Raw genomic sequence first — 24,890 nt, forward strand, 5'->3', positions numbered from 1 at the left:
TCAGGCTTTGCTCTCGTTGCGGCGAGCAGGGGCTACTCTCTAGTTACAGGGCAAGGGCTTCTGACTGCGGTGACTTCTCCTATTGCGGAGCCCGGGCTCTAGAGTGTGTGGGCTTCAGTAGTTGTGGCTCCCGGGCCCTAGAGCACAGTCTCAACAGTTGCAATGCACAGGCTTAATGCTCCATGACACGTGGGATCTTCTCGGTTCAGGGATCCAACCCGTGTCTCCTGCATTGGCAGGTGGATTCTTTACCACTGAGCCACCAGGAACATCCCAGGACCACACATTTAAAAAGTAAATGTTGATTGTTCTGGCAGATTCAGAGAGTGGCTCAGTACTAATCCCGGTTCTTCATTGACAGAGTTACAGCATCATGGCCAACCACATTCTAAATAGCAAAAGCATCTCAAACTGGACCTTCATCCCGGAAAGAAACAGCAGCTGTGTCCTGCTACATTCAATAAATTCCTTCGCAAGAAAGCTATTTGTCAATAAGCATCCCATTGACATAGCAGATACTTTCATCCACACGGTGGGCACCATCCTCTCTAGAGACAACGCCGGAAAGAATTTCACCTTTTCAATGAGAGTTAACGACACCAGCGACGTGGTCACGGGGAAGGTATTGATCAGTAGAGAGGAACTTCGGGAGGTGCCTTCTCCTTCTCGGGCTGTCAGCATCGCATTTCCAACTCTGGGGGCCATCTTAGAAGCCAGTGTGTTGGAAAGCATCACCGTGAATGGGCTTGTCCTGTCTGTCATTCTGCCCAAGGAACTTGAAAAAATCTCACTGATTTTTGAAAAGATCAGCAAGTCAGAGGACAGGACGGCACAGTGTGCAGGCTGGCACTCCTTAGAGGGCAGATGGGACCGCAAGGTCTGCCAGATGATTGAGGAGAACTCCCAGCAGGCGGTCTGCAAATGTAGCCCGAGCAAGGCGTTTACCTCTTTCTCGATTCTGATGGCACCCCACGTCTTGCAGAGCCCCATCCTGATTTACATCACGTACATAGGCCTGGGTGTTTCTATTTGCAGCTTGATCCTCTGCTTGTCCATCGAGGCCTTGGTCTGGGGCCAGGTGACGAAGACAGAGATCTCATACTTACGCCACGTGTGCATTGCCAACATTGCGACCACCTTACTGATGGCTGATGTGTGGTTCGTCGTGGCTTCCTTTCTTAGCGGTCCAACGAAGCACCACAGCGCATGCGTGGCAGCAACCTTTTTTGTTCATTTCTTTTACCTTTCTGTGTTTTTCTGGATGCTCGCCAAGGCACTCCTCATCCTCTACGGAATCCTGATAGTCTTCCATACATTGCCCAAGTCCGTCCTGGTGGCAGCTCTCTTTGCAGTGGGCTACGGGTGCCCTTTGCTCATCGCTGCTATCACGGTCGCTGCCACTGAGCCTGGCAAAGGTTATCTCCGGCCTGAGGCCTGTTGGCTCAACTGGGACATGACCAAGGCCCTTCTGGCTTTTGTGGTTCCGGCTCTGGCCATCGTGGTTGTCAACCTGGTCACAGTCACACTGGTGATTGTCAAGACCCGGCGAGCGGCCATTGGCAGTTCCATGTTCCAGGAAGTGAGGGCCATCGTGAGGATCAGTAAAAACATTGCCATCCTCACGCCGCTGCTGGGACTGACCTGGGGATTCGGCATAGCCACGGTCCTCAATGACGGCTCGCTGGCGTGCCACATCATCTTTTCCCTGCTCAACGCCTTCCAGGTAAGTCCGGAGCCTTCTGACTGAGTCCACAGTGAGAGAATTCAGGAGAAAGTTTTGTGATCAGGAGCTCGTAGCATCGTATTTATAACAGACAAAGGATTTGAAATAGCATATTGAGTCAGGAGGACTTCCCAGGTGGTGCTAGTGGTAAAGAATCTGCCTGCCAGTGCAGGAGCCGCAGGGGATTCAGCTTTGATCCTTGGGTTGGAAGATCCTCTAGAGAGGAAATGGCAACCCACTCCAATATGCTTGCCTGGAGAATCCCACGGACAAAAGAACCTGGCGGGTCACAATCCACGCGTGGCAAAGAGTAGGAAATGACTGATTTGACTGAGTGCGTTTGTGGAGGGGAAATTGAGGCAGGAAGTAAGGTTTTGTTCCAGAAAGGCCTGGATTAAAATCTAGACTCTCTGATTTATGAATGTGTAACACTCTCTTGGGATATTTGCTTAACTTTGTCAAGTCATGTTTTCCTCACTTACGAAATAGGTAGAAGAATTCCCGTTTTATAGGACTGTTTAAAAATGAAAGACAACAGTGAATGGGGGACTCCCCTGGTGGTCCAGGGGCTAAGACTCTGCGCTCCCAGTGCTGAGGGCCAGGTTCGTTCTCTGATCAGGGAACTAGATTCCACTTGTTGTAACCAAAGATTCCTCATGTTCCAAATGAAAGATCCTGCATACTGCAACTAAGACTTGTAACAGCCAAATAAATAAATAAAATATTAAAAGCTGAGCTGTTGCTGTTTAGAAACTAAATAATACTACTTTCCCCAAAATCTGGATATGTAAGTAGAGATATTAAAATGTGCCCACATATTATATTTCTTTCTATTTAAAATTAAAAAATTTTTAATTTATTTTTACTTTTTTCATAAAATTGTTTTCTTGGAGAATAATTGCTTCACAATGTTGTGTTGGTTTCTGCTGTACATCAATGTGAATCAGCCATGAGTACATATATGTTCCCTCCCTCTTGGATCTCCCTCCCACCCTCCTCACCATTTTAGAATTTTTAGTGACCATTGGAAACCATCTTATTTTAATGAAGCAAGCCATCCAGAGTGGTATTAAAGACAGTCTCTCTTCTTGTGGATTAAGCAATATTCCCAGTTTTATATATATCTTTACCAAGTTTTCTATGCTTATATACAAATATGTTTTTACATAGCATAGGGGTTAAAAAACAATGTATGTTTTCACTTAAAAATACATCTGAGCATTTTACCAAGTGACTCTGTATGTACCTTTAATGATTCCCTACTTGACTGAAAATGTTTTTTCATTTTTTCAGCTATGGTATATCAAAGAGCCAAAGTTTCTTATATTTAATGTTAAATGTAGGTAGTAACTAACTGAAAAGAGAGCTTTTAGTTTTCTAGAGTCCTCTGAAATATTGCTTTTGTTCCTAATTGTGTACTTATAAGAAAATAAGATTATTTCAAATAAATGTTTTATTTATAATAGAAATTTTAAGTCAAATGTTTTCTCGTTTTGCTCTTTTAGAATTTAAGTGTACATGATTTCATTCCACAGCAAGTGTTTTGATGTCTTGGGGACAACCTTGTGGGATGAGATGGGGAATGTGGGAGGGAGACTCAAGAAGGAGGGGATATACGTGTATTTATGGCTGATTCACCTTGTTGTACAGCAGAAACCAATATAACACTGTAAAGCAATATCCTCCAGTTTAAAAAAAAACACACAAAAATAGAGGTGTTTTACCTTTTGATTTTTTTTAAATTTGTATGAAAAATATTAATTGCACCATACATTTTTTGTATCACTCTTCAGTTCAGTTCAGTTCAGTTCAGTCGCTCAGTCATGTCCGACTCTTTGCGACCCCATGAATTGCAGCACGCCAGGCCTCCCTGTCCATCACCAACTCCCAGAGTTCACTCAGACTCACGTCCATCGAGTCAGTGATACCATCCAGCCATCTCATCCTCTGTCTTCCCCTTCTCCTCCTGCCCCCAATCCCTCCCAGCATCAAAGTCTTTTCCAATGAGTCAACTCTTCGCATGAGGTGGCCAAAGTATTGGAGTTTCAGCTTTAGCATCATTCCTTCCAAGGAAATCCCAGGGCTGATCTCCTTCAGAATGGACTGGTTGGATCTCCTTGCAGTCCAAGGGACTCTCAAGAGTCTTCTCCAACACCACAGTTCAAAAGCATCAATTTTTCAGCGCTCAGCCTTCTTCACAGTCCAACTCTCACATCCATACACGACTACTGGAAAAACCATAGCCTTGACTAGACGGACGTTAGTTGGCAAAGTAATGTCTCTGCTTTTTAATATGCTGTCTAGGTTGCTCATCACTTTTCTTCCAAGGAGTAAGCGTCTTTTAATTTTGGTAATTATCAATTGCCTTACCCACATTTATGCAGCTAGTCACTGGTAGAACTGGGTTCAAAATGTAGTGTTCCTAGGGACTTTCCTGGAACTCCAATGATTCAGACTCCATGCTTCTACTGCTAGGGGCATGGGTTGGGAAACTAAGATCCCATATGGTTTGCAGAAAGACCCTCAAAATAAAAAATATTTTTAAAAATGTAATGTTCCTAAAATTTCTCTTTTGGGTACCCCATGGCCATTCATCCTGAACGCTGAATGAATTCATGTTTCACTTTTAAGCATTTTTTTTCCCCTTGTCTTCCTTGGGGCCACTTTCTTGTGACTTTTGTTTTAAACCAGGCTGTGAGCATTTATTTTGATACCATGAACTCCTTTACCTATTATTACAGGGTCAACCTGTAATTTCAGCTGTTTCTGCCTTGACTCCTGACAAGGAGGAGGGTGGGGCCATCCAGCTAAATGCCAGGACCCTTGGGACAGTGAGAAACTGAGCGCAGAGTCAGGGTGAAGGTCAGACACTGGGGCAGGCATGAGGCAGTGCTGGGCTGGAACTGGCTTGTACTGGCTCAAGAGTGCTGACTGTTACCTTTTAGGAATTTGGGGAGCTGATTGTAAACATAGACATCCTTACAAATTAAATAAGTTAGATTGAAAACAAAGGTCATACATCCTCAAAATGCATCACTTTGTAGTTGTTTGTATCTATATTTCACCGTACTTTTGAGGTTATTGGCAACTAGTATGTCTGGGTGGTGGGAACACTGTGTAATGATGTGCCCATCGCTTCCTGACTCCATGTTCAGTGATGCCAGCTTGCTGGATTGATTGATGGATTGATATTATTTTCATTTTTTATCTCTTTTTAAATTGAAGTATAATTGCTTTACAATATTGTGTTAGTTTCTGCTGTACAAGGAAGTGAATCAGCTGTATGTATACATATATCCCCTCCCTCTTGGGCCTGCCTCCCACCTTCCCTCATCATCCCCCACCCATCATTACATAGCACTGAGCTGAGCCCCTTGTGCTATACAGCAGCTGTCTATTCCACTAGCTATCTATTTTACACATGGTAGTGTTGCTAGATTTAAATCACCTGTGGTGGAAGTATTTAACCATGGAGAATGGCAAGTGCTACAAAATAGGCGAGTTGGTTATTGCTGTTTACCAGCAAGTCTGTGGATCAGAGTATCCTGAGGATGCCCAGTGCCGGAAGAGAGAAAGGGCAGTCATCAGCCCTCACTGATGGAGAAGACAGAATCAACTAAGCAAGAAGAAGCAGGACACGCAGGGATTAAGGAGGAACCGAGATGTGAGGCAGCTGAGGCTGATGGGGCAGATGGAGAAGAGAGACTCCTACACATGCAGGAGGTCAACAGGATGTAGGAGAAAGACCTTAAAAATTTCATGGTTCCTTCTCTGTGGAAGCATCTCCACGGAATTTAAAGCTCAAGCTGTGTGTGGGCTAAGTCCAACTGTTTGCGACCTCACCCACTGTGGTCCCCCAGGCTCCTCTGTCAATGGGATTCTCGAGGCAAGAATACTGAGGTGGGTTGCCATTTCCTCCTCCAGGGGATCTTCTCAACCCAGGGATTGAACCTGCATCTCCTGTGGCTCCTGCATTGCAAGCGAATTCTTTACCGCTGAGCCACTGGGGAAGCCCCACCCTTTAGCTAGGGAAGTGTTATTATGTAGTCAAGAGCTACCTTGACTGTTCATTTGTCAATCCATAACTTCTGACCTGTGTCTTCCTTCATATTTACTGAGAATAACTGGCTGGGTAGGAGGTTTGAGGACCCCCTCTAGCTGTTTTGGTGGGAGAAAAGTAAATGTTTCAGTCCATTTGGGCTGCTATGACAAAAAATACTATAGACTGGGTGGCTTATAAACAACAGGTATTTCTTTCTTATAGTTCTGGAGGCTGGGTAGTCCAAGATGGAGGCACATACAGATAGACTGAGTTATCTGGTGAGAGCCCACTTCCTGGTTTACAGATGGACAGTTTTGTTCTTGCCATAACCCTGCCTGGTGAAAGGGGCCAGGAGCTCCCTGGGACCTCTTTTATTTGGACCCTAAATCCCTTTCATGAGATTCTGCCCTCATGACTAATCACCTCTCAAAGGCCCCACCTCCGAATATCTTCACATTCAGCACTAGGATTTGACATATGAATTTTTGGAGGACACAAATATTCAGTCTACAGCAGTTAAAGCACGTACTTTAAAACCCTGGGAGAACATCTTGAGATTTACCTGCTCAAACTGTGCTTTTTCTAGTAAAGGAAATTCAAAGAAGCTGCTACCAGTGAATTCTTCTCACTCAGAGATAAAACTGTGACTAAAATCTTATCTGAATTTTTTGAAGGATATTTTTTCTAACTTTTCCCAAGGTGGCATGGACCAATGACAAGTGATCCTTGTGGAATGTTTTCCTGTTACATATTTATTGCTATACATGCAGGTTGTATAATAAAGCAATTAAATGCACACATGCACATACAGAAATACACAGAGACATAACTTTATTATTTCTTTTGTGCTGAGCATTATGGTAAATGTTCAGATACAAATATAATTAATCCAAACTCAAGAAATTAAAGATCTTTCAAAGAGAGAGCTTCGTCCTTTAGCCTTCAGGAAACAGGCTAGAATTGTGGTTCCCTGATCTTTTAAAATTTAATTCCTGGGTAAAACTCGTGAAGATTTTGGATTAAAATGTATTCCTAGTACCAAAACTGGACTGGGATGTATTTGGCCCAAGCATCTTTATATCTTGATACTTTATAACTGAATGGTTCACAAAATCAGTGACATTTTCTTAATAGACACAATGACAGATTTCAATGGTTGTCTTGTAGGTTAAGAGAAACAATAAAAAGAGTAATGTGATAGAATCATTCCATGCTTTGGAGCGCTCGACGGACTGGGTGAACAGGGAGGTGTATTTTAGCGTGTCTGGGGGAATAGCTGAGCTGGGTGGCCATGCACTGGTCCCTGTGAAGTCCTCTATCCTTCAGCTGGGTTTTTACAGATCATGATTGCAGGGGGTTTTATACTGTTTCTGCTGATGGTCACTTGGTTGTAACCAAGTGTAATGTTTATGGTGCCGTTTGTCTTAAATTATGTACATTAGCAGGCCTCAGCCTGGGTAAGGATCACATTTGATTATGAAATAGGAGCAGCCTAACAAGGATGCCTAAATCGAAGGTCATTATCTTACATCTCTTGTCTGGTGAGTCAAGACCTGAGTAACCTCATCTCCAAGAGAAATTTTGTCTAATGTATTTTGTTGTTGCCTTTCACATTTTGAAAGTTAAATCTCTGAACTTCCTTAGGTGAGAAATGGGACAAACACATTTCCTTCCTTCTTCCAGAGTGGTTTTGTGCAAAAAAAAAAAAAAAAAAAAGTGGAAAACTCAAATGGACTATAATGATAGAACAGCCACTGTGTGACTCTAATGGGATCTATCTTTGTATGAATCATAAGAGATCTTGTTGTTGTTCAATCTCTAAGTCATGTCCAACTCTTTGCAACCCCTTGGACTACAGCACTCCAGGCTCTCCTGTCCTCTTTTATCTCCCGGAGTTTTCTCAAACTCATATTCATTGAGTCAGTGATGCCATTCAACTGTCTTATCCTCTGTCACTCCCTTCTCCTCCTGCCCTCAATCTTTCCAAGCATCAGGGTCTTTTCCAATGAATTGGTTCTTCGTGTCAGATAGCCGAAGTATTGATATGAGATAGGAGATATGAGAACTAATAAATTCTCTCTATAGTATAATATCTGAAGCACCCATTTCTGAACACCTATTAGTGTACTTAGAAACTCTAGAGTTTTTATGAGTATCCGTGGCCTTAATTTTTCTTCACAAGTTTTATAACAGTTTTTAGTTGTGGATGGGGGAAGGAGGTTGGAGGTGTTCGTAAAAGCTGAACACAGCTGCTTTTGTTATTTTCCGTGGAAGTTTCTTTCATTACTGATTGTTCAAGAACTGTGAGGTGGCCATGTATAGCCTGTCTCCTTGGACTTTCTTGGGCTATTATATTCTGATGAGATGCGCAACTCCTGATAAACATAAAACAGTTTATTTTGCCCAAATAAAAAATTCCTATAGTGTTCTTGCATGCCTCAGGGACCTCAGTCTGCTTAGTTTACTGTAGTATTCTAAGTGTCGAGAGCAGTGGCTGGTGCGTGAAAAATTCTATATCCATATTTGTTGAATGGATCAATCTAGGTGTTGCGACTTTAAAATGAGTAAGTCGAAGATTTAATAAAATGGTTTTTGTTTTTCTATTTAAGGATTTAATAAAATTATTTTTATTTACCTTCTACCAGAATAAGAACTGATAATAAGTACTGGTATTTATTATTATCATTTTATTTTGTTTAATGGCTCTTCCTCCCTCTTCCATCTTTCTCAGGGCTTCTTCATCCTGGTGTTTGGAACAATCCTGGATCCGAAGGTACGATAAATTCTTCTAAATAAATAAATAAATTCTTCTGCTGTTTTCTGCATTATCAGTATTTGGCCCTGAAATGCTTACTTGTAAATACCACTTATTGGGAGTCTTTCACCTCAATCATTTGTGCAGACACTTGAACAGGACATCGAGGTCTCAACGATGCAAGTAATACTACCAGCTTTCAAGCTTTTATGGGGCTAAGCTCTTATAGTCATTAGCTCTCACCCTGAAAGCAATCCTGGTTATTCCTATTTTTAGTTCTACAGATGAGGAAATTGAAACTCAGAGTGATGCAGTAGCTTGCTCACAGTTTCTCAGAAACCCACTCTAGCTAGCTAAAGCAGAAAAAGTTATTACATCTCACAATAACATCTTTGGGAAGGTCTCTCTGTGGCTGGGAGGCATGGAGGCTATGCATAAAGAATAGTTTCTGATTCACAGCACAGATGACTCCACATGAGGCTCCCCTGCCCCTTCCCACTTTGCTGGGCACAGAGAGCACAGCTCGGCAGGGCAACATCAGAGAGTGTGTGCTAAGCTAGAGTTCCTGCTGCTGCAGCCCCTCCACGCTGCCTGGGGAGGATCACTGATACCTGCATCTTACATTATCATGTCTGATTGGCTGAGCCCAGGTCACGTGGCTACATCTTAGCTGCAAGAGAGTCAAGTGAGGTCCTGGCTTCTACCTTAAAGAGCAGTGGACTTAAGGAAGGAAATTCTCCAAATACAGATGAGTGTGTGCAGGTGGTATGATGAAAATAAGTGGAAAAAAGGAACAAAACATCATAGTTATTCAGGCTTTTAAGATCACCCTCTTTCTATTTTATTACATTGCCTCTTGGACTGAGGAAAGCAAACCTTCTAAATCATAGATGCAAACACTCACACTGCAGGGCTTATTTTTTATTTTTAAAATTTTATGTATATATTTATTGTACCATCAATGCTGTTTTACTCTTAAGTTAATCTGCAAGGTCTGTAAAAGACATTTCACAGAGGTTCTTTTGTTTTCCCATGAGAATACAATACCAACCTAAAGTAAAAGAGGTAAGGGTTAAGAAATGAGCCCTTTAATCCTGATATTTCTATGGAATAGCTGTGTGCTACTGGAGAGTCCTTAACTCATGAGCCTTAGATTCTTCAAATGGATCATAGACATAATAATGCTTTTCCTGCCTTCTGTGCTACTCCGTCACTTCAGTTGTGTCTGATTTTGTGATCTTATGGACTGCAGTGCACCAGACTCCTCTGTCCTTGGAATTATCCAGGCAAGAATACTGGAGTGAGTTGCTGTGACCTCCTGCAGGGGCTCTTCCTGACCCAGGGATGGAACCCACATCTTCTCACTGCAATTGCATTGCAGGGGCATTCTTTAGCTACTGAGCCACCTGGGATGCCCTGCCTTCTCTGCTGCTGCTGCTGCTGCTGCCGCTTTGCTTCAGTTGTGTTCGACTCTGTGCAACCCCATAGACGGCAGCCCACCAGGCTCTGCTGTCCCTGGGATTCTCCAGGCAAGAACACTGGAGTGGGTTGCCATTTCCTTCTCCAATGCATGAAAATGAAAAGTGAAAGTGAAGTCACTGAGTCGTGTCCAACTCTCAGCGACCCCATGGACTGCAGCCCACCAGGCTCCTCCGTCCATGGCTAGATTAGGGTAAAGAACAAATGCAGTTTTGCAAGTGAAACTGCATAAAAAGCACTTAAGGTTTTATGTAGTTATAGACCATATGATTACTTTTTAAGTGAATTGAATATCACAGCTAATATTTGTAGTCAAAGTATCAACAAGAGCAATATTACTGTTGGTCCCGCCAACAGTACTTGCTGGAAACACACTCTCACAATAGTGTTTGCCGGTCTAAAGCATATGCATTAGTTCTTCATAATCTAATCCTTAATTGCTTTTGTTAACCCCCCAGATAAGAGATGCCTTAAAGGATCGAATAAACTCTGCACAATGGATCTCCAGGATATCAGAGGTAAAGCCTTCACGTTCATTTTTGCATTTAAAAGTTTGATGAGGTAACAGCCACATTGGAGTTTCTGGCACCTGGAGTGTTGCTCAAAGCATCACCTAACACTTTTGTGGTATGGATTTTTCAGAAGAGCTTTGTGAGTGCCTCTGTGAGCTGTTCAGATTCTAGGTGGAGCACTGGGACCACAGCCACAGAGAGAAAGTAGACTTCAATGCATTAGAGGAGAGTGACAAGGCAGCAGGGCCTGGAGGGCTGACCCTCAAACTATGGAGCCGGAGAGCAGGTGAGGAAACAGAGAAATAAGAGCAGATGGAAAGTCTTGGGTCCCCATGACAACTCACTCATTCACTGGGACTCTCATCAGTTGAACCATATTCAAGGTGTGACAATTCCAGAAGAACAAATTCTGACCCTACACAAAAATTTTCCTAATATCAATAGCTTGATGTTCAGGAGGGCTTGTTTCCATGGTTACTGGAGTTGTAAAAGGTAAGGGACCTGGAGGAGGTGTGGCAACCCTCTTCAGTATTCTTGCCTTAGAAATCCTGTAGACAGAGAAACCTGGTGGGCTACCATCCATGGGGTCCCAAAAAGAGTTGGACATGACTTAGAAATGAAACAACAATAGAGCTGATTAACAATATTGTGTTAGTTTCAGGTGGACAGCAAAGTTAATCAGTTATAGACATCAGTTTCAGTTCAGTCACTCAGTCATGTCTGACTCTTCGTGACCCCATGGAGTGCAGTACGCCAGGCCTCCCTGTCCATCACCAACTCTCGGAGTTTACTCAAACTCAAGCCCATTGAGTCAGTGATGCCATCCAACCACCTCATCCTCTGTTGTCCCCTTCTCCTCCCACCTTTAATCTTTCCCAGCATCAGGGTCTTTACAAATGAGTCAGCTCTTGGCATCTGGTGGCCAAAGTACTGGAGTTTCAGCTTCAATGTCAGTCCTTCCAATGAAGTCAATTTCCTTTAGGATGGACTGCAGTCCAAGGGACTCTCAAGAGTCTTCTCCAACACCACAGTTCAAAAGAGTCAATTCTTCAGCTCTCAGCTTTCTTTATAGTCCAACTCTCACATCCACACATGACTACTGGAAAAACCATAGCTTTGACTAGACAGACCTTTGTTGGCAAAATAATGTCTCTGCTTTGTCTAACTCAATGAAACTATGAGCCATGCCGTGTAGGGACACCCAAGACAGATGGGTCATGGCAGAGAGTTCTGACAAAATGTGGTCCACTGGAGAAGGGAATGGCAAACTATTTCAGTACTCTTGCCTTGAGAACCCCATGAACAATATGAAAAGTTATAGATATAGATGTATTTATTCTTTTTTCAAATTGTTTCCCTATTTAGGTTATTACAAACTATTGAGCAGAGGGCCCTGTACTATACAGTATGTCCTTGTTGGTTATCTATTTTGAATATAGTAGTGTTTATCTGCAGAGAAGGCAATGGCAACCCACTCCAGTACTCTTGCCTGGAAAATCCCACTGACGAAGGAGCCTGGTGGGCTGAAGTCCATGCGGTCGCCAAGAGTCAGGCACGACTGAGCCACTTTACTTTCACTTTTCACTTTCATGCATTGGAGAAGGAAATGGCAACCCACTCCAGTGTTCTTGTCTGGAGAATCCCAGGGACGGGGGAGCCTGGTGGGCTGCCATCTATGGGGTCACACAGAGTCGGACACGACTGAAGCGACTTAGCAGCAGTAACAGCAGCAGTGTGTATCTGTCAATTTCAAGCTTCCAATTTATCCCTCCCTCCCACCTTTCCCCTTTGGTAATCATAGTTTATGTTCTCTGTTTGTGAGTCTGTTTTGTAAATATGTCCATATGTATCCTTTTAAGATTCTGCGTATAAGTGATATATGATATTTGTCTTTCTCTGCCTAACTTACTTCATGTAGTATGCTAATCTCCAGGTCCATCCACACTGCTGCAAATACCTTTTGCCTTACTCTTCCTGAAGCTTTGGTCTCCTTCCCAGTCCTTGGTCTGCATACCTGGAAGATGGCTGATACTTTTACATGCTTTCCAGTGAGGGGGAAAAAAAAGCCATTTTTTTTTTACTGAGAAGAAACATTAATAATTATCTAAAGCAATGATTTTCAAAGTTGGCTGGATATCAGAAGTAACTGGGAAGTTTACAAAAAAATGTTCCTCCACCACTGCCATCCCCCGAGGTTTTAATTGGATTGTCTGTCTGTGACTTGGATTTGGGAAGATGCATAAGCTCCCTAGGTGGTTCTAGTGTAGTCAGGGTTGAGACACACTCATCTAAGCCTTCCTGAAGTATCTCAGCAATGTAAATGTTTGCCTCCAGCTGGCCTATCTGATGTATTCCCATCTCTTCCCTGGGGTCTGCCTGGATGCTCTCAGGAGAGAGGTCTGACTCTTCCAATCGCTTTCAGCTTAGTTTCACTCCTTTACGTGTGTCTGGTACTTATCCATTCGGCTACCATAGGGAAGCTCTGCTCTTTGGTGTTATAGAAAATAGTTATTTTCCCCCCTCCTTCTCTTTGTGTGTTTATATGCAAGGTAAGTCAGGATAATACCCAGAATTTCATTATTAGCTTGTTGATTGTCTGAATCAGTGGTTTTCCAGGCTGGCTGCACCTCAGAAACACCCAGAGAGCTTGTAAACAATACCGCTGTCCAGGTTCCACTGAAGAAATTAAACTAGAAAGTCTTAGAATAGAGCTGAGTCATTATTATTATTTTTAAGCTCCCCGGTGATTCTAATGTACTCTTAGGGTTAAGAATCACTGGTCTGTTGAACTTCCCTGGTGGCCCAGTGGCTAAGACTCCACATTTCCAATGAAAGGGGCCTGTGTTTGATCCCTGGTTAGGGAACTAGATCCCACATGCTGCATTTAAGACCTGGCACAGCTAAATAAAATAATAATAAGTGTTGAAAAAAGAGAATCACTTTTCTGGGTCCTAGGCTAATTTGTTCTTACCTTTTTATGTCCTTCCTTCTCTCTGCCACCAGCTGTAGCCACTGTAAGTTGGTGTTTTAGCCCTACTCAGAGGAAGTACTCTTGCCTGGAATATCCCATGGACAGAGGAGCCGGGTGGGCTACAGTCCATGGGGTCACTAAGAGTCAGACATGACTGAGTGACTTCACATTCCGTTTTCACTTTCATGCACTGGAGAAGGAGATGGCAACCCACTCCAGTGTTCTTGCCTGGAGAATCCCAGGGACGGGGGAGCCTGGTGGGCTGCCATCTATGGGGTCGCACAGAGTCGGACACGACTGAAGTGACTTAGCAGCGGCAGCAGCAGAAGAAGTATGCTATCACCTGTCTCCTCCTCTCCTGTCTGTAGGTCTCTGACTTCGGGGTCACCATATCCTACAGTCCAGATTTAAGTCTTTCTCCTTGGGCTACCTGTCTGGGGAGTGTCAGTCCCAGCCCCCCTAAACTGTAATAATAAACATACTTGTTTGCATTCACTTTATATCCTATGTGATGAATTAATCTATGTTCACATAGTGATAATTCCACCAGCGAGATGATATTTCCAATCCACAACATGTACCTGAAGCACAAGGATAATTGAGACCCAGGTATATCGCAAGGTGGTGATGGTCCTGTTGAGAATGTCAGTAGCTGAGAAGGAGCTGTTTGAAAATAAGGTCATCTGTACCATTTTTTAGATTCCACATACGTGTGTTCATATCTGACATTTGTTTTTCTCTTTCTGACTTACTTCACTCTGTGTGACAGCCTCTAGGGATATAGCTCAGGGAGCTCTCTACTCAGTGCTCTGTGATGACCGAAATGGGAAGGAAATCCAAAAAAGAGGGGATAGATACATGTGCAGTTGCTTCACTGTCCTCTACAGTAGAAGCTAATATAATATTGTAAAGCAATACTCCAATAAAAGTTAATTTAAAAAGTGGAGTCGTTTGAAGACTAGAGATTTCCTGTTTCACTCTCTCCCACGCCAGTCAACTGCCTTCTCCCCACCTCCATCTCAAACTAGAGGCTTCAGGAGAAGCATCCAAGCCATGGAGGAGGAGAATCTCTCATACTAGCCTATTTGCATGTTGTCAATGGCTCTGAAATAAAAAAGGACAGGGATGAGGTGAAGGCAAGAAATAAACTGCTGTCCATGCGCTTTAAAAAAAAATTGAGATGGAACCAATTTACAATATTATGTTAGTTTCAGGTGTACAACATAGTGACTTAATGTTTTTATAGATTATACTCCATTTAAAGTTATTACAAAATAATGGCTCTATTCCCCCATGCTGTACAGTATATCTTGGCAGCTTATTAATTTTATACCTAGTAGTTTGTGCCTCTTACCCCTCTCCCCACTGGTATCTACTAGTTTGTTCTCTATATCTGTGAGTTGGCTTCTTTTTCTGTTCACCGGTTTATTTTTCTTAGATTCCACATATAAGTGATAACATACAGTGTTTGTCTTCGTCTGACATGTTTCACTAAACACAATACTGTGCTTAATGAAATAATTCTCCATGTGCTTTGAATAATTGTGATTATATTAATGACTGAATAATTGAACAGACTGCTGGTGACAAGTCCACTATCCTTTGTCTTCCTCAGAACGTCTCTTCTGATTTCTCTCATCACCCCACCAAAGTGCCACGCTAGTAAGCCAGGCTATACTCCTAACTTGGGAGGTGAGTACACACCACAGGGGACTCCATATACATGGACTCCATATACATGGACTCCATATAATGTATGTGACATTTCTTGGGGGAAAAAAAAATCTCAATTGGATTCATTCTAATCAGAAATGATGTTTTCTTGATTGAAATGATTCTTCGCAGGCAATCTACTCTCACCTAGCTCTGGTTGGAGATATATTCACACTTCTAATTCGTGGACGTCTGAAATTGTTACTGTCCCTGTAAAACAGTCAGGCTTGTCCTGCGGGAGTGCCTGTAAATCGGCATGAGTCTTTGAGAGGGGAGTGAGCAGAGGGATCTGTGGTCCCAGCTGCTCTTTCTTCCCCTCCTTTTTATTCCCCATCCCCAGGACATCCTCTATTACATCAACAACATCCCCACATTTCCTACGGTCACCCTCTGTCTTCTCTAGTGTTAAAAGATCAAGGAATTATGATACACACTGTCTGTGGGAGGCCTTGGAGATAATGCAGAAGTCAGTTTTCATTTGCAGGAGGGTCAGAGACAGAGAGAAAGAAAGGGAAGGGAGGCACAGGGGGAGACAGACAGACAGGGACACTTAGTGACATGGGGTGGCAACTCAGAGATGGAAAAGCAATCAGACATGTGCAGTCAGGACTTCCAATCCTCTGTCTCTGTGTCCCTCTACATCTAGAGACAGAAGACCAGGCAGGGAGATGGAGACATCTACAGCAGGACCCCTACTTTCACAGTGAGACAGAGAGATACAGAGAGAGGCTGAGGGATGCAGAGAGAGACATAGAGAAATACAGAAACAGAGAGAGCAACACACACACAGACTCACACAGACACATGTACAGTGCCAGAGAAAGAATTATAGAAAGAGCCTTCCTCCCTGATCCCAGCACATCAGGGCTCTAGTAGCCAATGTGGCTGAGATCTTCTGCAGCAACCCAGGGCCTTGGTCAAAAGTGAGGTCTTTTCCAAGAGGAAAGGGCGTGGTCCAACTTGGAGACAGACACGTCCTGTAACAGCTTTTGCAGACAAGAGAGCAAAGCTGATTCCTGGATTCCCAAGGGACTTAAAGGGAAGCGAATCTTCATTTGCCAAGGGGGCTCTACCCAAAGGGGCTTCTTGTTCAAGAAAGAGTCAATCCGTGACAGTTGTCATGATGCTTTTAGATGTTGCTACTTGTATGTTAAAGATGTGATTGTCTGTTCTTGACCAGGTCATACATTTCAGGAGTGGCAGAGACCCCAGGAGAAACGTCCTGATTCGTGTCTTCTTGCCTCCGAAGGGTATGAAGGACGCCTCCCTCTTGGTGGTGCTGACAGAGGAGAGCAGGAAGAGAGGATGGAAAGCCCCTCTGTCTAAGCTGTTCTGTGTTGCTGACGTTTTCCCCATCCACTGTCTACATATATATGCCATGCTGGGTATCCAACAGCGGACACCAGAATCCTGGTCTTGCCAGGGTCTCCAGCCTCATGTTGTTGGAATCAGGAAGAGAGCTCTGGCTTGTCTTGGCAGTGGTGGCCAGGGATGTCACCCAGCTAGATTCTATAGGTGGCTGAGGGAGGGCCCTCATGCATAGTCACCAACACTGGGCCGATTCTAAGTAGGTCATTGTTCTTTGGACAAAAAGAATTCAAGGGCCAATATGTTCCACTCCTCCACATTTAAATTGATTGCATGGTCAGCCTAGCGTGGGCTTAGATACAACTTTTTTGGCCGTGAACCAAGCAAAAAGCATTGAGCTTTTGAACCAGAAAGGTGTTTAAGTTAAGGAGACTGAAGGCTGGAGTGATAAGTAACAGCTAATAGAGATTTGAGCCAGAGGTAAAAACCCAAGTCTGTTGGTTCCTAGCCCTGGACTTTCTCCTCAAGACTACAGAGCCACCGAGGGTCTCTCTGTCTACTCTGACTATGTAAGAGGTGCTTGTGTGCTAAGTTACTTCAGTGGTGTCTGACTCTTTGTCACCCTATGGGATGTAGCCTGCCAGGCCTCTCTGTCCATGGGCTTCTCCAGGCAAGAATACTGGAGAGGGTTTCCATGCCCTTCTCTAGGGGATCTTCAAGATCCAGGAATCGAACGTATGTCTCCTGTCTCCTGCATTGGCAGGTGGGTTCTTCACCACTAGCACCACCTGGGAAGCCCATGTAAGATGAACCCCCACCAACAATATGGTGTTTTGAAACCTGGGATGAGAAAGGAGAAATATTATATTTCAAGTAGAGAGCTACTGATTTTCTTACCTTGTATGTAAACCAATTCAACATTCAAATCAGGAGCCACCTGATAATAGAACAGTATTACAAATAAAAATCCTTCTGGAAAAAAAAAAAAGGGTCCTTTTTAAAGCAAGCACACAATCAGATGCAGAAGGAAAAAAAAATAGTGGATATAGGGCAACGGGCAATGAGTAGCCCTTAGTTATCTCCCCATGAAGTCAGTACTGGGACTTTCCTGGTGGTCCAGTGGTTAAAAGTCCAAGCTCTTGATGCAGGGGGGCTGAAGTTTGATCCCTGGTCAGAGAACTAGATCCCACATGCTGCAACTAAGAGCCCACATCCTGCAACTGAGACCCTGCCCAGCCAAATAAATAAATAAGTTTTTAAAGTTATATACAAAAGAAGCCAGTATTAATGATGTCACATTACAAATGGAAAAGGGCAACTCACTTTGTGAATCAGGGGTGTCATTTTTTTTATTTTAAACACAGAAAACTGTAGTAAAACTTTTTTATTCTCTCTCTCTCTCTTTTTTACTGTAGAAAATTTCCTCTAAGTAGGAACGTTTAAGAAAGCAAAAATAAAATAATCAGAAGGTAGGAAAATATACCAACTGGGAGAATGAGTCATCTTCTAAGTGGTATTGTTCATCTTGGGACAACAATTGCACCCTTTGCAAATGAAGTCAGAAAGAAGCTTTAATTTGACATTTCCCAGTATCTCTGTAGGGTCTCTTCAAGGGAACAGAATGGAGCAGACACAGTTCTGGTTTTCCCAATGCAGAGATTTCCATATGAAGAAAGGTCACTTACCCCAAATCAACATATTGAAGGAAGGATGCAGTGTCATGGAGCTAGATGGTTTTAGGATTTATAATTCTGAAAAAATCTTTAGAAAAGACTGAGTCCAAGTGCCTCCATTTGCAGATGGAAAGTCTGAACACAAGAGAGAGGGGTTGAGAGACAGAGAGAGGGAGAGACTGGCCTTTCATCTGTACTGTGTATTTGGCAACCACATGTCATGTGAAAGCACACTCTGCTCCCATGCACTCACTCCCTGAGAGAGGAGGTGTGAAAGACTCTATTTTGGGGTTATTATTCATTAAGAAAGCCTCATGGAGGACTTCCCTGGTGGCCAGTGGTTAAGACTCAGCACTGCCAGTGCAGGGGATGAAGGTCAGACCCCTGGTAGGGAAACTAAGATCCTACTTGCTGCGTGGTGTGACCTAAAGATAAAAAATTATTAAATAAAGGCTCATGGATGCTAACAGAGAAACCCCACTATCATTTGATGATCCCTTGGTGAAGTCCACCCTCCCTCTTGCGGCCCACGCTTCAGTCTGTCCCATCCTGAAAGGTGACAAAGAACTGCATGGATCAGGCTGACCGTGGAAGACCCAGGGTGGAGATACGTGGAACACCCTGTTCTCACCTCACCAAGGAAGTGACTTGGTCAGGTGGCTCAGGAGAAGCTGGTGCTAGTGGTGTCTAAGGCAGATTCTGGGGCAGAGCACTTAGTACTTGATACTCGTTGGCACAGTTATTTAAATTCCTGGGACTTAGGTTTTCCCAACCAGAAATTGAGAATAATGGAGCTTACCCTATAGGGCTAGTGGAAAGATTAAATGAACAAATGTAGATAAAATACTGAGAACAGTACTTGGCAAATAATAATTGGCCTTAAAATGTAAGCTGTTTGTATTAGAGTACCTATGAATTCATGTATGTGCAACGCACATACAGACAGCAAACAGCCATGACCTTTTGCATGAGTGTGGATGAGACACTCTCATAGGAGTTGGTTCACTGACATCTAATTTCTTCTCTTTTTAAAAAAATTTTTTTTGGCCACAAAGCATGTGGGATCTCAGTTCTCTGATCAGGAGTTGAACCTGTGCCGCCTGCTTCAGAAATGTGGACCACCAGGGAAGTCTTGGTTCACTGGCATCTAAATGAAAGTGTTGAGCATTGGATTCAGTTTCTTTCATCAGGGTGACCAGCCAGCAAAGTCTACTGAAGGATCTTTTCATTCAGTGTTTACAGAATTGTGTTACTTGGTATCCTGCCCTGGAAAGAGTATATTTCAGAGACTATACATGTATCCAGGGCTTTCTGTGTCTGAACTGTGCATCACTTTTTGCCTTCCCTGTAAAGTCTTCCCTAATCAGTCCAACCAGAAGTGCTGATTCTCTCCACTGATTTCTTGCAGTATGTATATCTGGGCCATTCACTGTTGAGTCAGTATTTATTGTGTAGTATTATTTACTCTTAGCCTTCTTGTGTGCATATATTTTCTTTCCCAGATAAGACCATAAGCCTTTGGAGACAGATTTACCCTTGTTACTCGATAAGTCACTTGTTTTGTATGTCCAAAGAGCAGAATGAGGTGCTTTGTACATAGAATGTTTAATAAAGTCCTCTGATTGCACAACCAAAAGTTTGATGATACTGATTTTTCAAAATTTCCAAATGACACGGCACTTAACTATTGACCTAAATGGAATGACCTATTTCCACAGGCATCGTCTCCTTGAGCCTCCTGAGTACAACAGACATAACAAAACTCCTCTCACTTATTTCTTCTTCATGTCTACATCTCCCCTGGTAATAGTCAAATGAAAGTTTGCAACAGTCATATGGAGGAGCCAGGAAGGTAGGTTAATGGGAGGGGCTAGAAGTGGGAAGTGTGGGACCATTTGGGGGTGACAAGGACAATCTAACTGGCCACCCTGCCCCAAGTCAGACCAAGGGAAGTTTCCCACAGGCGAAATTCTCCATCTGAATTCCCCATGGCTGTGCACCAAGGTAGAGCCTCAGTAAGAACTCCTTGGACAAGTCATTAGAAAATAAACCAAAGATATTTTTGGTGTTAAGGCAGGGATTGGATCATGTCCTAGCCAGTGTTTTCCAAGTTTAACGTCAGTACAGGCAAAAATGGGGTCTCCTTTTAACAATTTAACATCAACAACAACAGTGGCAGAATCTTGCATTTACCACCCGCCTGTCTGAGTTCTCATTACCCCAGTAGGTGCAACAGTCTCATGTGATTATCTGAGATAAAGAGGAGGAAAGAAAGGACAAACAACTGACTCATTTTAATGGATTTGTTTCAGACAAGAGGAACCTGTAATTTCTCTTAGGCGTGTTTGACCGACCCACTGAGGAATGAATCACAGACTTACACAAGCCTCGAAACCCAGGGCAGGTTTACAGTTCTCACATCGGCTTCTCACCGAGGCTAGTGAGCACCAGGGCCTCCTCGGCCTCCTTTCAAACATGGAGAAGATAGATCACAGCCGCTGACATCGTGGGGGGAGCCAGGGTGGACACAGTGTTGGTGGGGCGCCCTTGGGGGGAGTCCAGCGCCGACCCCCTGCTGGGCTGCGGGATTTCCTGGATGCCGTGAGTACACACGCCACACCAGCACCTTTTCCTGCTGAAGACAGGACTGTCGTTAGACATATCCCAGAGTGGGGAAGATGTGTGATTTATGATGGTATTTTCTGGAATGCTTGACTCTGCAGGAAACTTCCCTCTCATTATTTAGAGATTGGCTAACTCAGATCTGGAGTATTTCCTCAGTCTCTTTTACATTGGTTTCTCTTTAAAAAGTCATTTGTCATTTGCTCTAAATTGCTCACTCCTAGGGCTGAAAATGGCAATTAAATCCTCTGTTTTCCAATAGTCTCCCTTGCTTGACAATTGGATGAGAAAACTAGCTTTCAATTCGCTTATTTAGGCTGAGTATAAAGCTAGATGTTTTCTTTCTTTCTTCTTCTTCTTCTTTTTTTTTTTTTTAAATGAAGCATGCTTTAGTAGTTTCTTCTTTTAGTGGGACTGACAAAGCTGCCCTTAAAGGGGAAACATTTCCTCCACTGAACTGCTGAAACCTTTTTGCACAGGCATTTCGCCCTCATTTTGCGGCCAATACTATGTCATTTGATGGCATATATTCCTTATACTTTGAGGAGAATTCTGGGACCTCTAAAGAGTGCATCTTAAGATGCTATTTTATTTCCTTAAGTGTCAACCCTCCAGGGAACTTTCTTCACGAAGCAGGGAAATTGCCTGTCTTATCAATTTCTTTAACTTCATGTAAGTATCAAGATAGTTGGTGAGATGCTGGAAGCTTTCCAATTCTGAGATGATGTGATTATTCAGACTTCTCAGAATTTGAATCCAGACTACAATTTTCAGAGAAGATGCTAAACTACAAAGGCCCTGGCTGGACGCCATCTAAAATAACCTAGGATGAGATGTTTCTTCTAGCAAATCTTTCATATCTTTTTCTTCCCTCAAGGCTCTCTATGAATCAACTCATCCATGGCAAGGGAGAATCCGTAAGAGAGACTGAATATATTCTATTATCGAGGCCAAGAAACACACAAGCAACTTGCCATCTGGCTATATAATCAGAGTCTTAATTACACTAGTGGAATAGACAGGAGATTAAGCTGAGGGGAGCAACACACACACACACCCCAAAATATGGGTCACTGAGCTCTTAAGTTCCTCACCCTCTAGTTAACTTTTCTGAATTGATCCTTCCCACCAGTGGGATTGGCTGAGGAGTATGTGGTGAGGTGCCATCTAGAAGGTTTAGAAAATGAGTTTTCTGTTCCTCTCACCTTGGGGTGAATTTCAGTGGAGCGCAACGCTTTGGGAAAGTGTCCAGGGAGTTTACAAACATTCTCAGGTAGCTCACCTCTGAGCGTTTTGCATGAAGAGGTTTGAGAGATCACACATTTCCTTGCATTCCTCCCTGCCTGACTGCGCTTACAGTTCCCAGGTTGCACTTCCTATTATTTTCTTGGCGAGTCCTGATGCCAGCCCTCGCTCAGCTTGTTCAGACAGGCAGGGAGCTCCTGAGCCTGTGTGAATCACCTGCTCCAACACCATCTAGCCTCTAGTATCAGAAACAGTTCCAGAACCCACGAAGGCTGACCATATTTTTGAATTCTAACGCAATCAGAAACTCAGTTCCAGGTTCAAGGAAGATGGGACAGTTAGAAGATGGTGTTTAAACATAGCCAGCATCTTCTAGGTCTGTCCAGGGAAACAGTATTTTGTGATTCCTGACTTTGTGGCGACAGTGTGGAAAGACATTTGCACTGTCATACTTGTGGCTGCTGCTGCTGCTAAGTTGCTTCAGTCGTGTCCGACTCTGTGCGACCCCATAGATGGCAGCCCACTAGGCTCCCCATCCCTGGGATTCTCCAGGCAAGAACACTGGAATGGGTTGCCATTTCCTTCTCCAATGCATGAAAGTGAAAAGTGAAAGTGAAGTCGCTCAGTCGTGCCCGACTCTTAGCGATTCCATGGACTGCAGCCCACCAGGCTCCTCTGCCCGTGGGATTCTCCAGGCAAGAGTACTGGAGTGGGGTGCCATACTTGTGGAAGACATCACTAATCTGGCAGCGCATAATTTCCTACTGAAACTAGATGAGACCCCGAAATCTTTTTTTGCATAAGGCTCCACTTAGTATAGCAAAGAGGAGGTCCATTAGACTGGGTGCATTTCAACTTACATTACCAGGTTCCAAGTTTATCCAAGGGAAGCTTGGCATGCTGCAGTCCATGGGATCGCAAAGAGTCAGACACAACTGAGCGACTGAACTGAACTGAAGTTTATCTAGCATTACAAATATGCTCATCTGTTCCCCTAAGGAAAGTTATCTTGTGATTTTATTTTTTAATTAATTATTGAATTAATTTATTTTTATTGGAGTGTAATTGCTTTAGCAGGCTTGCACATTGGCTCAACAGGTAAAGAATTTGCTTGCAATGCAGGAGACTCAGGAGCCGAGGGTTCTACCCCTGGGTCGGGAAGATCCTGTGGAGAGGGAAATGGCAACCTACTCCAGTATTCTTGCCTGGAAAGTCCCATGGGCAGAGGAGTCTGGAGGGATACAGTCCAAAGGGTCGCAAAGAGCCAGGCATGACTGAGCAACTGAATGTTCATAATTGCTTGACCATGGTGTGCTAGTTTCTGCTGTACAATGAATTGAGTCAGCCATCTGCATACATATATCCCCTCCTTCCGGGACCTCCCTTCCACCTGGGGAGAATGATCTTGTGATTTTAAAACAAAAACATCAGAAGCTGGCCTTATTCACTCCTTTATTCATTTCTCCAACAAATATTTACTGAGGTTATTATACACCTTATGCTCTGCTGGATGCTGGGGACAGAGAAATGTCCTTCTATGTTTACCTCCTAACTAATGATAACCTGAGTTTCCCACAAGGTGCAGTCTACTTTCTCCAGGGTTCTGGGGCTAAAGGCATTAAGCCCAGTGCTGTGCAGACCCCATGTCCCTAGGGCTCAGAGCACAGGCAGTGAATGATGTGCGAGCTGCCTATGGCTGTGAATTCTCCAGCAAGTTAAATCCTGAGATGCAGTCCCTCTGGGACTTTTGAGTGCAGCTGTATTTTCCTTTAAGCCTCTGAAGGCTGCAAACACTATATTCTCTCTCTCTCTCCGAAGTAATCACCTTGTTAGAGCAAGGAGCCTGGCTTCCATTCAGCCACCTAGAATGGCTGCTTATTATTAAGTGAAAAGCGGAAGGAGATGATTCACACCTCTATGAGGATGCACAAAAAGAGAAGGGTTGCGGGAATAAGGAGGAGTAATTGGAAATTTTCTAATTCCTGAGAAGCTGCCATTCCAGATTGCTTGTTGCTTTTATTTTTTTTTTAATTTTATTTTTTAAAGAGTTTTTTGATGTGAACCATTTTTAAAGTCTTTATTGAATTGGTTACAATTCTGTTTCTGTTTTTTTTGTTTGGTGTTTTGGCTGAGAGGCATGTGGGATCTTAGATCCTTGGTTAGGGATCAGACCTGCACACCCTGCACTGGAAGGTGAGGTTTTAACCCTGGGCCACTGGGGAAGTCCCCTGATTGTTGCTTTTATCTCTGAAATAAATCTTCTTCTGGATACTTTGGGACAAAGTGTGGAGTTGCCTTTATTGGGTGACTAGTAAAGAAGCTGGAGGGAGTTTCTTTGTAAATCAGATAGCTATTTATTTGCCTAGTTACCACAGATGGCCTCTGGTGAGAGTTCTTTTGCACCTTTCTTTTCCTCTTTTTTATTCTCCATTTCTGAGGCTCTCTTGCCCTCCCTTGTGGTCATCCCAAACTTCTGACTGCCGTGTATCTGTGCCTGCCTCCCTTCCCTCTCTACTCTGAGCATCATCTCGAGTTAGGATAATTCTGGCTTATTTCATGGACTAAAGATGACCCCTACACTGCCTCTTTCTTTCAGGATGTGCTAACACCAGGACTATCACCCTCTGCTGGGCTACTTTGCATCACAATTTGAGTGAATTAAAGGAATTAGCGCAGGACTAGCATGGGGTGAAGTAATTCAGTCGTGTCTGATTCTTTGCGACCCCATGGACTGTAGCTTGCCACGCTCCTCCATCCATTGGATTTTCCAGGCAAGAATACTGGAGTGGGTTGCCATTTCCTTCTCCATGGGATCTTCCTGACCCAGGGATTGAATCGGGGTCTCCC

General features: G+C 43.5%; 1 protein-coding gene across 1 annotated transcript in view; it reads left to right on the forward strand.

Annotated features, from left to right (window-relative positions):
- LOC138425106 (putative adhesion G protein-coupled receptor F2P) overlaps window positions 1-17,962 on the forward strand; it is a 36,505-nt gene extending 18,543 nt beyond the window's left edge. The window contains exons 6-10 of the mRNA XM_069562737.1: window positions 362-1,723; window positions 8,497-8,538; window positions 10,458-10,517; window positions 15,098-15,174; window positions 16,376-17,962. Coding sequence (XP_069418838.1) covers window positions 362-1,723; window positions 8,497-8,538; window positions 10,458-10,517; window positions 15,098-15,145 — 1,512 coding nt within the window. The 3' untranslated portion in view covers window positions 15,146-15,174; window positions 16,376-17,962. The remainder of the gene's footprint in view (window positions 1-361; window positions 1,724-8,496; window positions 8,539-10,457; window positions 10,518-15,097; window positions 15,175-16,375) is intronic.
- The last annotated feature ends 6,928 nt before the right edge of the window (window positions 17,963-24,890 follow it).

The sequence above is a fragment of the Ovis canadensis genome, chromosome 20 (assembly GCF_042477335.2).
Source record: "Ovis canadensis isolate MfBH-ARS-UI-01 breed Bighorn chromosome 20, ARS-UI_OviCan_v2, whole genome shotgun sequence".
NCBI lineage: Eukaryota > Metazoa > Chordata > Mammalia > Artiodactyla > Bovidae > Ovis > Ovis canadensis.